The sequence below is a fragment of the Pleurodeles waltl genome, chromosome 4_2 (genome assembly GCF_031143425.1).
Source record: "Pleurodeles waltl isolate 20211129_DDA chromosome 4_2, aPleWal1.hap1.20221129, whole genome shotgun sequence".
NCBI classification, from domain to species: Eukaryota; Metazoa; Chordata; class Amphibia; order Caudata; family Salamandridae; genus Pleurodeles; species Pleurodeles waltl.
The window spans coordinates 399,053,313-399,068,391 of record NC_090443.1 but is presented as its reverse complement, the minus strand read 5'-3'; the positions used below and the strand labels follow the sequence as shown (position 1 = coordinate 399,068,391).

The window sequence follows — 15,079 nt, the reverse complement described above, 5'->3', positions numbered from 1 at the left end:
CTGTAAGTGGATTCTCTTATGTATATGCAGGGGCGGCTTCTCCGTTAGGGCAAAGGAGCATCACCCCTCCCCCCCACCGACAGCAGCTGAAGCTGCAAAGCCTTTAACAAACAAAACAATAATATCATTTCGTTTGTTAAAGGGGAGTGGCCATGGGGGTGATGAGCAGCTCACTGCACATGTATGTTTGGCCGGCCTTCTCGGGCCGGCCAAACACATAGGCTGTGTATATGTGCATAAGAGCCACATCCTCTGTGTATGTCATAGAGGTTGATGCACCTTTGGGTAGATTTTCTTTAGAAAAATCAATAACTGTTACCAAAGAGAGAGAAAAAAATAAATGTATTAATTTGGGAAGCGATCCGCACAAGCCGGTGGCATAGCCCGTGTGTCATGGGCCCTAGTGCATGGAAAGAGCTCCCTGGCTGCTGTTTCAGTGATAAAATACAGCAATGATCAGGATCCATTGGGCCTTTCAGGTCTCTGGGCCCTAGCCTCACTGCACCTTCTGCACCAGTGGCCGCTACGCCCCTGCCATGAACCTCTCACCACACAAGAGGTAAAAAATGAGGGCGTTCTGACGAAAGGTGTTGATATCTTAGCATCTGTGTCCTGCTTCTCTCACACAAACATGTCAATGTAGTAAGCGGACCTAGAAATTGCTTCTTTTGGGTCAGGGAACAAAGGCAATATCAGAAATGCAGGGATTTTAATTAAATCCGGGTCTCTAGTGGCTGTAAAACTGTGCAAGCGCATAAAATCAGATTGACATGCATGCTGCACACCCTATTGGCGTTCTATTAAAAAAAACCTGAACGTGCCAGTGCCCCACATAAAAATAGTAAAAATATTTTTTCATTTCTCACACATCGTACCAGCAAAGTCACTTGAGAAAACACGATTTACATATACAGTGTGAGCAACAAACTGATGCATTCATACCGACAGCATCACCTGTGAAGATTATTTCTGCAAGAAACGTTATGTCATTTGTGTGTCTCAGTGAATTTAAAAAATTTTTGGGGAGATACATAAGTATGGGGGAATACCTTTCTGTGTGTCAAACATAAAAGTTCTGTGTGCATGCATCGATTGTTGAAACAGTTTTCAAAAACGAAGAATTTGATGAATGCAGTACTCCGTCAAAACATGGCATATATTCCATCCGCTGTATTACGTATTATAGGCCGATAATGCACTTGCAGTACAGTTACAGGATGTTTGTGATGGAGTATCTTTGCTGCTAAACTCTAATTTAGGCCCAAAGACTCAATAATAAAGACTACCATCATGATCATACACAAAACAGCTCCCTAAAAATTTGACCTACAATTTATTCTAAAATCTAGCAAAACTCACTTTTTACATGTTCTAGGATTGGTAAAAATAACAGAATATTCTAACTCCAACCCTAACATATGTGGGGCAGTGGCTCTTGAATCATATTAGTGACAGAAGACTCATTCCAGTGGAAAGCATAAATCTGACAGGAGAGAAGCGGCAACCAGTGATAGAAGGACCTTCTATTGTGGCTCCAGGCGCAACTGGTAATACCAATGTGGCAGTGACCTTCAATACAGAATGCTGTCCGCTGGCTCCCAGTACAATCAAAATACAGCAACTGAATGACACTTACTAAATATAGGATCATCAACCCTCATCCTGACGAGGACCCTACCCCCAGTCCATGGGATCGAAATGCAGTGTCCACAATATCATAGCAAGGAGAAGTGCACGCAAACATAGCCTCGGTGCACCAAATTCAATTATTTTAGGTTAAGGTTGTGTGAGGCCCTGCGCAAGCTCTGACCCATTGATGTTGGTAACCCAACCAACAGATAGGATCCTAAGTTATAAAAAGTTAGAGCCCAATGGGGAGCTTAAAAAGTATCCTCACAATAATGAATATGACAGTTTAGCATATTTATCAATACCAAGTCCTTTTATAAAAAGCAGTGTTATTATTAATGAGAAATAAATATATATATATATATATTTGTATATATATATATATATATATATATATATACAGTCAAAATCAAAATGTTCAAAATGATGAATGATTGTTGCTGAGCCTTCTCAGCTTCAACATCATAGCCCAAAGATGCTGAAATTATTTGTTAACTCTCGTGAGTATTCCTTTAAATTGATCTTCAAAGGGTTTTTGTAACCACAGCCTACACGTTTCACGCGGCGTGACAACTGCTTCTTCAGGGCTGTAAAGGTAAATCATATTCTTATAACCAGCTTGAATTATAGTCAATCTACCCCAGTTAGGAAGACCAGGGTAGGGTGCACCTCAAGAGGATCCCCTAACCAATCAACCATTCAGAGACTTTCCTATCCCTGCTTAAAAAATCTCCCCCTGGTAGGAATTTAAGATTTTAAACTAATCACAGCCTCTGGAAAAAATAAACAGTAATCAGAGAGAGAATCCATTCAATGTGTTTAAGGGTATGTTGTAAATGTCTTGATAATATTTCGTTTGTTTTTCAAAAAGATTATGTACATTTTTCCAAACGTGCCACATCAGTCATATGTGAGGTGTTTGCCCAAACATAATTTTAAAATATTTTTTATGGTTAAAAAATGTCAAAAAGTGATTTCTTTGTGTCAGGTCTATAATCATTGCCATTTAAAGGCAAGGAATTTGATGAGGGTTGTCTATAAATACTTAACAAATGAGAAGCAATGGCCTTGCAAAGAGGACCATAACTAAACTGTGCGTCCTTTTCAAGTCATGTCATATTTACTGGTAGGGAGACCTATTGCTTCATTTATATTATCCCAAAAATCTGCCACTGATCAAAACACCCTTGTCTACCTCCCACCTTCTCACTATTCCAAATTTTGTTCTCTGGCCTCCTTCTTATAAAGCATCGCTCAAGAATTGCAAGATTCAGTAGCTTAAATAGCCACCGTTCAGCTATTAGATTTCTTTTATATTTCCACTGCTGCATAATTATTTGAGTCCTCTGCATGACAGATATGTATCTAGTGCAGTGTTTCTGGACAAAATATTGAATGTGATAAGAAAAGTTTCGAACTATTGATAAGTCACCAGACTCACCCAGTGTTTCAAAATAGCAAACCTTGTGACTAGAATATCCTTTTTGTCAGCCCAATATTCCACCACTACCTTGACTTGAACATTTAGGGCTAAGTCTTTTTGTAGGGGACCATTGTAACTTGAAACCTTAATTTTGTGAGTTCCCAGTCAGTCAACATATACGTGTGTAACTTGCCTCAAAGTCACTTTCTGGCTGCAAACACATGGTGGAATTTTTGTTTCAGAGAGATTCCCAAGTGTACTTTGTCATCTATAGAGAATCCCCCATTGAAAGCACAATTCCATAGATTTTCAAGAGAATAAGGGAATCTGTGCTCACTTTTATCCTCTTTTAAAAAATATCGGTAAGTTATATGAAATCAAAACAGAAGTGGTCCTTAGAAAAAGCTAGGCTTTTACAAACATGCTTCAGAGATAGTCTGATTTTTTTTTTTTTTAAACAAATTTTGGTATGGTTGCCCAGATGCCTTGTTCTTTCACAAAAGTCCAATAAGTAAAACGTGTTTGAAGGCATAGAGAAAGAAATGAGAGTGACTAATAAGGCAGTAGTTCGTGATTTTAGGGAGGATGCTGATGTCAGTTGGAGGTAGTGGGGAGGACACCGACGTCAACAGGAGGCAGCAGAGACATATACATTTGGCAGAGTGTTTCCAGGTGGATACAAGCATGGGCTGTAAAACATTGACTATCATACATTTCGTAGGTGAAGACGTCTCATGTTTATCTCATCATCTTAATGTTTCTTCTCTTTCTTCTTGAACCCAGGGCAGTTCCAGTCCTTTTTGAGGAGGCTGCCAGGAGACCGCTTCATGAACTCTACTGCTGTCTCCCAGTTCTGGGCCATGGATCCGCACCTCACCCATCGTTATGAACAGCTGGTGGCCAATTTAAGGCTTCTCCTCACCAAGGCTCAGAGGATCATTCGGCGGCTGTTTACACTCTGCAAACGCTGCCATCGACAGCCCCATGTCAAACTGCTAAGGGAGAGGTATGACCAATCCATATGATCATTCCCTGCCAGCATTTATAACTGGAGGGTGAGGCAGTGATAGAAAACAAAGTTACATAGTGCACTGCAACATCGGGGACCCCGCTACCAAGTATAGAGACCACTTTTTCCTTCACTGCTACCTAACTTGATGATAAAATGCAAGTAGATTTCTGTGAGTCAATATATGTGCATGTTGATATTAAAAACTATGGGCTGTATTTAAAGTTTGGTGGAAAGGATACTCCATCTCAAGTGCAGCTAAGTACCCTGTGCACCAAACCCTCAGTCCACCAGCCTCATTTAGAGATGGTCATACCTTAGGTTTTCATCGATGGAGCCCCTGTTGGCTGTATTTAGGGCAGACTGAAGAGGGTCATTTTTCCGGACCATAAACTGGTAGTAAGGGAATAAAAAAAACAATACAAACTTTCACACCCCACAAGAAAACTCTTATGGTGTGGGGATCATTAGCTTGTTCTTTTTCTGAAACAAACTCAAGCTTTGGGATTTTGTTTCAGAAAAACAAAAACATTTGAATTTTTTTTCGTGAACAGCCTTCAAAACCATTGGTGGCGCCCACCAATCCCTTTGTACATTGAAAGGAACAGCCCTGACTGTGATTCCTTTCAATGGATAGAGATGACTGCTGGGCCATCGTCGTCTCTAAATTTGATGGACGGCAGAAGTGATGTCCACCACCATCCTGAAAGATGGAGTGTGGTCCTTCAAACTATAAATCAGGCTCTTAGTATTTTGCTACAACACTCACTCCTGGCACATCAGAAGTGCTGTTAACAAGGACTGTAGTGCAGGTCCAAGGGAGCTAATGATTCTGGGGAAGAGCACCAGAGGATGAAAAGAAGGCTATTTTTAAGGACCTTGGTGATATGCCAGCAGAACCTAAATGAAGTGTTGTGTAGTGAAGTTACAGCACAGTGATCGAAAGCAGCTCTTCTTTCAACAATCCTTAGCAAAGGCAATAGGCTTGACATGTAGAAGATTTATTTTATGAACTTTGCTACCTTCATTTGATGTGTAAAGTCCTGTAGTGAAAATGACAAAAGGGTTTTACTATATTTTGTGAGCGTTGGTCTTTTTGTATTTGTCCTTGCTATAGAGAAGTGGCATGTGCTACTGGAAGAATGCACAGGTTAGCAAAAACTGTGAAAAAAACAGCTTCCTTTTTTCATTTATATGTTTGGCAGAAGGAGAGATACCGCAGCCCACAAAAAATACCCCCTCCCTGGCTAGGCTGAGATACTTCTTCGCTCTTTACAAGGGCACAGAAGGGCGGGGAGCATCATGACACAACCAGATACACTGTACTATTAGAAACAATGAACCTGGTCTATCAGCCATGCACAGGAACAACATCGCTGGGATAACATCCAGATGAATTTATTCATTGCACAAAGCTGCAGGAAGGACACTTCTCGCGCAGCAGTATTTAATACATGAAGGACCACATTAGACATAAACACTTACTCAAAATCTCAAGCTGGCAAATCCAAAAAGTCGGGCTTTAATGTAATATTACATAGAGGCATGATTCGTGCATGGCTGTTTTTGCATGCTTTACCATATTAAAAATATTAAATCCAGATCCAATGGACGTTTTGGGGTCATCAAAGCCAATAGCATAGCTTACTTTATTGCTGAAATGTGTTTATTTGGTTACATCACAACAGAAAACAGTCATAAAAAATTGACACTTAGCAGCAACCCAAAATAACTCAGAATTCTAGCTAGCAGCAGGAGCTCTGTCTTGATGGCTTCTCTGTCACAGCGCAAAGCTGAGCGCCTGTTCTATGTGCCTGCAGGAGGTAAAGTCAATTAATTTAACACAGTAGCTCTCCAAGTTAGTCCTATATTTTCAGATAGGACTGCTGGGAAACAATGAGCAGGATTTGAGTCTTTCTGTTTCTGAACTGTGCTGTTTGAAAATAAAACATTAAGGGGCATCTTTATCAATCTGTTGCTTCTCTCTTGTTGCATGCAAGGGAGACACAAGTGTGGCGCAACACTAAAGTGAGATTTATCAAGCCAAGCAAGGCCTCCTTGTGTGGCCCTGAGTGTCTTGACAAATCTGGAGTAATGCAACGTAGTGCAAATAGCTGCTTTACGTTACTCTGCCTTCAGGAGGCACTCCATGGGTGGAGTATGGGTGCTTCTACGCATCCACCCAAGGATTTTGGCGCACTCCCAGATTTACCAACACTAGTAACCCTGGGAATGCGCCAAAATGCTAAGGAGTCGTAACTTTATTTCTCCTTGTTTCCTCTTTCTAAGTGAGCTAAGTGTGCTGCATTCTGCAGCACACTTAGAAAGAAGAAAAATGCTCAGAGGACTGCTTTTGTGTAGGAAGGGACCCCTTTGTGCACAAAAGCAATCTTGCCTACAACACAGGCACCCTTGCACCACGCACAAGGGAGCCTGCTTTGGCGCTAGACAGCCAAAATGGCACCAGCACAAGGGAAGGGCGGGAATGTAGAATTATGTTGAATATGGCTCATTCCTGCCCTTTCTCTCAGGACAGCAAGGTGGCTTGCTGCGTGAAACATTGATAACTGAGGCCCTTACTGAGAAATATCAGATTAACTTAATTCACTTTACACCAAGCAAGTGGAAAACATAGATGTTCAGCTCTTCATTGCGCCAGAAACACCCATGATAATATGTCCCTGAGATGCGTTAACATAAAGTCCCTGGGAACTGGCAGAGAGAAGTAAAGCTCTTTTCAAGCAGGCCTGAAAACCATTAACCAAAGTTTAAGAAATATTGTTATTGTTGAAACTAGGGAAAATCGCTAACCAAGCAGGGAATAGCTATTTCCACTGCAACACGCAGTATAGTTTCTCGAACTCCAGGGCCATATCACGATGGGCAGCACTGGCTCAGCGCAGAGGAGAGCCACGTTTTATGCGTCTTCCGTGTGTAAGTGTAAAGTGAATGAACTTAACCCGACATTTCTCTGTTTAGTTTAGCGCATTCTTTTATGGCGCTCAGAAGGAGGGGAGCCCTGCTCACAGTTTCTGATCTCCAGTGTCGAATCACTCCCTAACTCAGAAACATCGGCTTAGATGAATTCACTTTACGCACTGCGGGCACGTCCATTCTACCCAGTACAGCCCCGGATTGATTTCATTATGAAAGTTGTTTTAGTTCCTCCCGTCTCCTTTGTATCCTAACAAGACTGAAAATAACTTTTCTCTGCAGTGGTTATTTGTTGTGAAACCTCTGTTTTGTTGCGTTTGATTTGATTTTCAGACTGCAAATGGAGAGTGCAGTCTGTGAGAAACATGTCACTCTAATTTAGTTACCTAAAGTTTTCATACATTTTATAGACTGATGGGTGGCCTCATAATATCACCAAGAAAGTCATCTTAGAGTGAGCAAGAGTAATAACCGGCGCGGAGGAAAGACTTCTATTTTCTAATACTATTACATACTCATTTTCTGAAGGCAAGGTTGTCGGGGGGGTGTGGGAGTGTCAGTTTTTGCCCTGAAGGTTTTATTCCATACTCATTTCTTATTTATTCTTATCAACCAACTGTCTGGAAAAATGACACCTTTTTGAGTGGTAGAGAGCACAAGTGCTAAGTAAACAAAGGCAAAGGCAGAGATGGGCCTGAAAGGCTCTTTCCCAATTCAGTCGCAATGCGGCAAACTGCATGCCTCAGCGAGTTCATGTCTGCCATTCTCTGCTTGGGTGGATTCTGGTGTCAACACTTTAGACACAGACATGCATCAGTGGTCCTTGTTGCCTTCACCTCGGCTGTAGCATCCAGACTGTGATCAGAGTGAAGTATTCGGCTGCTAAAGGGTGCAGTGCAGGGTGGTGATTCGGGGTCACTAGGGTGCAGCCTGGTGGATTGGTGTCCTTATTGTGGAGTGCCCCCTTGTAGATGAATGTACCTAGGATTCAGTGTAGATTGGTGCCCGCCAGTGCCCGCCGATGCAGTGCATTGTGGGGAGGTCAGCGTCACTAAGGTCAGTTGGGCTTGCTAATGTCCGTAGGCAGTGTGGTGACTCGGTGGCACTAGGGCGCAGCAGAGTGGATTGGTGTCCCTTGGAGGTTAACATACCTCAGATGCAATGTACATTATTGTGCTCCTGTTCCCCGGATGCATTACAGTGTGGGGAGATCAGTGTCGCTACATGCAGCTAGGTTAGTGTCCTGTGATGGTTTAATATCAGTCGTGTTCTGCGGTATGTTAATGTCCCTAGGATGCTGTCCAGATTGGTTCAGTGCTGTCCCCCGGATGCAGTACAGTCTCATTACAGGTATGCCAGTGTCCTTAGACTGAAGTGCATTGCGGATTCCGGGCTAGGTCGTGGATTGGGATCCCTGTTACACTATGAAAAGTGGAGTTTCCCCAGAGGTCACTGTGGTGGGTTAGTGTCCCTGGGATGGAGTGGAGTGTTTTGAGTAAGTTTGCTTATGATGTCTTAAGGTCCTTAGAATACCGTGCAGTGTGATATGCTAGTGTCTCCCTAACATGCAATGCAAAGTCCCAAATTAGTGCTGCTGTGAGGTAGGACATTTTGATAGGATATTGTGCATAGGATAAGATTATGTGGGGCTCTGTACCTGGCTGCAGTGCTCGTTGTTCGTGACGTGGCCCTAGACTGCTTGAAATGAGAAGTGATATCTAGTACTGTGTGATTCGTTATTTTCCTAGGATGCACTGTAGTATGGTGAATAGTGTTCTTAGAGTTCAATGTACCATGAGTGTTTACTGTCCATGTTGCAGTGCACTGGGTTAGGGTCCCTAGAATATTTTGCTGTTTGTCCATAGGATGAAGTGCAGTGAAGTTAGTGACCCTTGCAAGAACTGCATTGTGTCCAGTTGTGTAGCTGGTTAGTCTTCATGGAATGCAGTGCAGGATGGTGGGTTAGTATCTCTGGAAAATAATGCAATATGGTGATTTAGGGCCCAATTTAAAAGTGGGCGGTAAGCGTATTCCGGTGCAACATTTTAGTCCGTTCGCCGATTTTAAAAGTGCGTGCACCATAGTTGGACCACAACGGAGACTGCTCTGTCTCCGCCATCGCCAAACTGCTCTGATGGGTCGACGGATTAAGGGCCGCCAGAGAATTGGCTATATGTCCATCTACCCAGATAGGATGGGCAGACATAAAGCCATTTTTTTACTGCCTGTCACCACCAGGCAAACACTGGAGGCGAGGGGCGGTAAGGACCAAAGAATGTCCCTCGCCATTGAAGATGACTCCTATGGTGAAGGGGGTGCATATTATTTTGTGTTTTCAAATCCTGCTTCAGGATTTTCTATTTGAAAATAAGAAACAAAACAGTCTGATGAAGGGCTCGCCATGTTGATGGAACCCTGCACCAAAATGCAGGAAGCATTGACAGGAACTGCCGTGATGGTGGTTCCTGACAGTGGTTTAAGAAGTGGCTGCCAGCTTGGTTTCATGATTCGTCAGGCAGAGGTGGAGTCAAGGCGATGGAATAGTGTCCCTAGGTTGCAATGCAGTGTGGTGGGTGGGTGTTCCATGAGGCAGACACCAGGCATGGAAGTCCCACACACAGCACAGTTATAAAATAGACCTGATGTACCACCTTGACCATCAATGAAATGCAGAGAAGGTATATTCTAATGGTGCTTTATCAAACACACAAAAAGGTGATGGCAGGACTGCTTTCAAATAGTGTAACCACTGGCAGTCCACTATAGACAGAGGCACAGCCTATGCAAATCAGTTCTCACCCTGCTTCTGACGGGAAGTCCATTCCTGGGTTGTTTGTAGTGCTTTCTAGAGGAGACCTTGCTTAGGGGTTCAGAGTGAATTGTTGCTGTGAGTAGCAGGCTCAGTACTGATTTTCACAACATGGGGTTCAATCTGGACTGGCACAGTGGAGGAAAAATGATAGCTGGGAGTGCTACCCAGAGTGGTTGCCAGTGTTTTTGTCTATTTTCAAACATGTGTCCCGTCACCTTTTGCGTGTTTGATATTACGCCTTAGGTGGCTAAGTGTGTGCCCAGATGTGGGCTCACTGCTCACTGTCCTACAGGATCCAATCTATAACTCACTGATGAAGCCTAACAAGACCAAAACTGGTCTGAGGTAGCTTGTGGTCTCTTCTGTAGGGGGCCTCGCCTGCAGTTTGGGACGGACTGTTCCCATGAGAAGCAGGGCCAGTACTGATTTGCATAAGGTAAGCCTCTGTCTAGAGTGGCAGAGAGGGTGAAAAAAACAATGGGTTGAAATTCTACCCAGAGCAATTGCCGATGGTTTGGAACATTTGGAAGTATTCCTTCTATCACCTTTTGTGTGTCTGATGTTGCACCCTTAGTGACAGGGAGTACCCAAAAGTTGGTTCCTGGCGTGCTGTGCCACACGATGCAAGGAACTGCGCCTCAATCAGTGCGTAATTTGTGCTTGTTGTTTCCGGTGCTGAGCACCGGCACTTGTTTTTGAAGGCCAGGGCTTATTCTTCTGCCTAAAGCATTTGCTACGAGCAAAAGACACGTATGGGAAAGACAGAAGAAGGGAAAAACAAAAAAGCGTCACAAAGGGAGAAAGTAGAAAGCTGCTAAAGTGAGCTGAGGGGGCAGGAAGTGGCTTTATATGGACTGAAGAGCCCCAAGATGGCTTCAGGATTACGTCGCCGCAGTATTCCGTGTTCACACATTTAATTGCAGAAGCCGCATGTTTAAGAGGAGGGCTTTGGGCACCAGCACGTTTTTATTTACAAATTAAGCACTGGCCTCAATGATGAGGCCTGCCAAATCTGAAACCATTCTGGAGTTACTGGTGGTCCCTTCTGGAGTTCTGGAGGAGTCCTCACCTGGCAGTACAGAAAGGACTGTTTTCATAAAGTGCAGGCTTGCTACTGATTTGGACATAGTGGGCCTCTGTCTAGAGTGGCACAGTGGACAAAGAGCATTGCGTTGGTGTGCTGCCCAAAATGATTGCTAGTGGTTTGGACTATTTGCACGCATTCCTCTCGTCATCTATTTTGTGTTTTTGATGTTCTAATGTTAAAACATTAAACTTTATATGAAGAGTGGCATTTAAAAGTGTAAATAAACACCAATTAGAATCATAGAACAGCTCTCTACAGAGGCCTTAAGCACTACTTTTGCTGTATATGTATTCTGTCAGGAGTGAAAGCTATAGCATCTTCAGCAGGACCTGCAAATGTCCTTTTACCTCAAAAGAGAGTGAGAATAAATGAATGAAAGGTTTTGTTTACCAAAAAAGTCTGCTGGACCAGAATCGGGGTAAAACCTGCCCAACCTGACGTTCGAACTCCATATTGTGCAATTCTGTTATAGGGCCTAAACCTAAAACTAAACAGACATATCTATGTACTCACAGTATAGCATGACTAGTAGCAGTGCTTAATTTGTAAAACAAATGCTGGTGACTAAAGTATTGCTCAGAAGCCCGTAGTAGCTGCTATTGAATGTCCAGGGAGCCATATACCAGGGTTGTGTAGTCTTGATTACGTTATACCTCTTTCATCCTCCACCAGACACTCACTACCCATTTATCTCAGTCTTTCGGGTCGTTTTCATCCCTGCTCTCTTTTTGTCAGTGTTATTCCATTGTTCTCTTCCTCCTTCTTTCCCCCCTTTTATGTTATCTTTGTTATTCTGGGTCAAAGTGAGTTGCTTAACGAAATTTGAGGGAGGGTCCCTGCACAGTACATGGAGCCCCCCCCCCCCCCCCTTCCGGACTCAAGCAGGAGCTCTTAGGCTAGAATACTCTGCTGGGGGGGGGGGAGGTAGAGCCCCCCAGTACGCCAGGGATTGCGGGGGCCTTTGTTAGGCGTCTGATGAGGGAAAATAAGTGGTGGTCCCAAAAACGAATGCCGGAGGGCTCGGCCTGCATTCCGTCTCAGGTTGTAATCCCAAAAGGCTGGCAGCTTTCCACCTCTCTGGGAAAAGGAGTAACACTTGCAAATTAAGAATACACATTCAGCACAAAGAGAAGTTCTGTTTGCGAAGTGGTCTGGTAGGTTCTCTTTAATAATATCATAGTCATACCACACCTCCCTCTTAGGGATCGAGACATTGTTAGGAATTCTAGTTCACTGGTTTAATTGCTCTCCAATGTATGTTTTGGTATTTATGTAGTGCGAACCTGGCCGAGAAACGCTGTAAAATATTACTTCTTTTTAACTATACATCTAGATTATAATTCACATTTTAGACACATGACTATTAAGATATTTGCCCAGAATCTCACAATTTTCAATCAAGTGCCAAGGCCAGGATTCAAACCCAGTTCCTCAGGTTATACGTGAGCAGTTTAGCCTATATACCACATCACCTTTCCTAATAGTGTATTTTTGTGTTAATTGCTATTACATTTATATCATGGTGAAAATAATATTATTATTTGTGTTTTCCTCAGGCCTTTGTCCTACTGGTGGAGTCGGGTGCAGTCACTACTATACTGCAGCACAAGTGGCTTCCAAGGGACATTCCTGGAGCACAGCAAGAGTTGCGTCTGTCCTTACAAACAAGTTCTTTGCCAGGGGCCAATCCCATGCACCCTGGGGGATGGCTCCGCCTGTGCAAGCTGCGAAACGGAGGACGTCAGCCGCTGCAGTAGCTGCAACATAGGCTATGTTGCCATACATGGACAGTGCCGGCCAGAAGTAGCAGATGCTCCGGAGAGCTACTTGGGGCTGGAGGCAGACCTGCCCGACCTGGAACTGAAGTATCTTCTGCAGCGACGAGACCCTCGCATTCTTCCAGCCAATGCTATCTTTATAAGCAACGACCTCCGATTGGGTGTTTGGTTTGACCCTTCCTGGCGCAAGAGGATGCTGCTCACCTTCAAGTCAAACAAGTACCGACCAGGACTGCTGCACATTCTGCTCGGCATCTCCCTGCAGGTGTGCCTCACGAAGAACAGCACTCTTGAACCCATCATGGCAATCTACGTCAACCCCTTTGGTGGAAGCCACTCAGAGAGCTGGTTCATGCCCGTGGGTGAAGGACGCTACCCAGACTGGGAAAGGACTAAGGTGGACTCATCTTCACAGTGCCAGAACTGGACACTAACTCTGGGAAACCGATGGAAGTCCTTCTTTGAGACAGTACATGTCTATCTGAGAAGCCGAATCAAGGTTGAAGATGAGAGCACTAACCAGACATTTTACTATGAGCCACTGGAGGCCCCTGACCCCTCCAGGAACTTGGGCTATATGAAGATTAACAGTTTACAGGTCTTTGGGTACAGCCTGCCCTTTGACCAGCAGGCCATTCGGGATCTGACCCTGCAAGTCGAGTACCCATATACTAGTGATCCTCAGGATAGGGTCATGATGGAACTGCTAGAGCTCAGGGATAGAGTGAATAGTCTTTCCCCACCTGGTCCCACCCGTCTTGACTTCTTCACCTGCCTTCTCCGACACAGGCTCAAGCTGCCAATCAACGAAGTTGGTAGGATCCAGAGCTCCCTACGGGCCTTTAACGCTAGACTGCCAAACTCTGTAGAGTATGAGACAGCCAAGCTGTGCAGCTAGCCTCTCTGAGACTTCAAAACTATCACTAAAACCTCAACTGCTTTGGGTTAGCTTACCTGCTTGGGAGTCTCACTGCCCCTGGGACCTTCAATTTTGTGGTTTTCTTAACCTGGGATCTTCACTGCTAGCAGACAATGTTCTGGAACCTCTTGTTGCTGGGAACATCCAGGTTGTGTGGCCAACCTCCTTGGAATTTGCACTGCTGGGGGAGCTGTCCATCACATCCAGAATATGTGACAGCCATTCCCTAGGTTATAGTTAGTAAGGGACGTAACCTGTTCTGCTGAGGACAGATTTCTAGAGTCCATCTACCACCCCTACATATGTTATTGAGTTCCACACATAATGGCACGTTTTGCAACAGAGGACATTTACTCCCTAAGAGACCTAGAAGTGATTTTGGCTAGTCAGTAATGGCTTTAGTTACCCTGGCCGCCCAGCATGCGGTTAGTTTCTTTGGGTCTCCAGTGCCAGGAATTTTCACTGTCAAAAACAGTGCTAGCTAGACAAGTTTTACCCACCCATATTCTTGCCAGTGGTGAAATTGTCCCCTAGACTATGCAGTGTTGATCTCATTGCCCATACTCTCCAGAGCTAAGAGATAATTTCTTGGACTCTCCTCTGTAGGGAATCAGTGTCTTTGGGATATCCAGGGCTTGGTTACTTTCCTAGTGCTGTATTACTTTTTGGGCCTATACAGTATAGCGTTATATTACACAGCTTTCTGATGCTAGGATTATTTCCCTGGGATCTCCAGTGCTGGGTTTGTTTCTGATACTCTCCAGTTCTGGCATTGTTTTCCTGGATTACCCAGTGCTGAATGACTTTCTGTGAGCACTCCAGTGTTTCGATAATTTTTGGGGTACTCTAGTGCTGGCTTTTGTCCTGGAGTCTCCCTTGTTGAACCAGTTTTCATGAGGTCCCCAATATATGGTTGTATCTATGAGTTATCCAGGACTGTGGAAGATTTACTGGGTTTGTTTTCATAAGTTATTAAGTGCTGGGTTCATTTTTGTGATTTTTCCAGCACTGGGGTAATTTCCTTGGGTTCTCCAGTGGTGTGTTAGGATACCCTCCTCAGGCCTCCACATCTGAGTCAGGTTATTGGGCTTACCCGTCTTTGGGTTTGGGTAGAATGCTCAACTTGGTTATGATTGTACTTTCATAAAATCTACATTACACCATCAACAAAGAAGTGCATTGAGAGGTTATTATTCAAAAATACTTTTTCGAACATCTATTTCTGTGCTACAGAATAAAACAGGCAAATCAAATTCTGTAAATGTTGTTTTAGTAACTTTACTTGGAACTTCAGAAATTCAGACTTAGGTGAGTGTAAAAAGAAATATGGTGTCTGAAAAGAAAGAATGAAATACGTGGAGGGAACGTAGGATACCAGAAGGCGTTGGTTTAGTGTGCTTGTTCTTCCATAACCCTAATATAGTGGGTATCTTTCCAGGTCTTGCAAGCCCCAGTAAATTCACACTCCTGATACAAGAAGCCAAGACT

General features: G+C 43.8%; 1 protein-coding gene across 1 annotated transcript in view; it reads left to right on the top strand.

The window, feature by feature from the left end:
- The window catches only part of BRINP2 (BMP/retinoic acid inducible neural specific 2), a 152,548-nt gene extending 137,703 nt beyond the window's left edge, over window positions 1-14,845 (top strand). The window contains exons 7-8 of the mRNA XM_069231560.1: window positions 3,836-4,058; window positions 12,451-14,845. Of these exons, the coding sequence (XP_069087661.1) occupies window positions 3,836-4,058; window positions 12,451-13,570 (1,343 nt within the window). The 3' untranslated portion in view covers window positions 13,571-14,845. The remainder of the gene's footprint in view (window positions 1-3,835; window positions 4,059-12,450) is intronic.
- The last annotated feature ends 234 nt before the right edge of the window (window positions 14,846-15,079 follow it).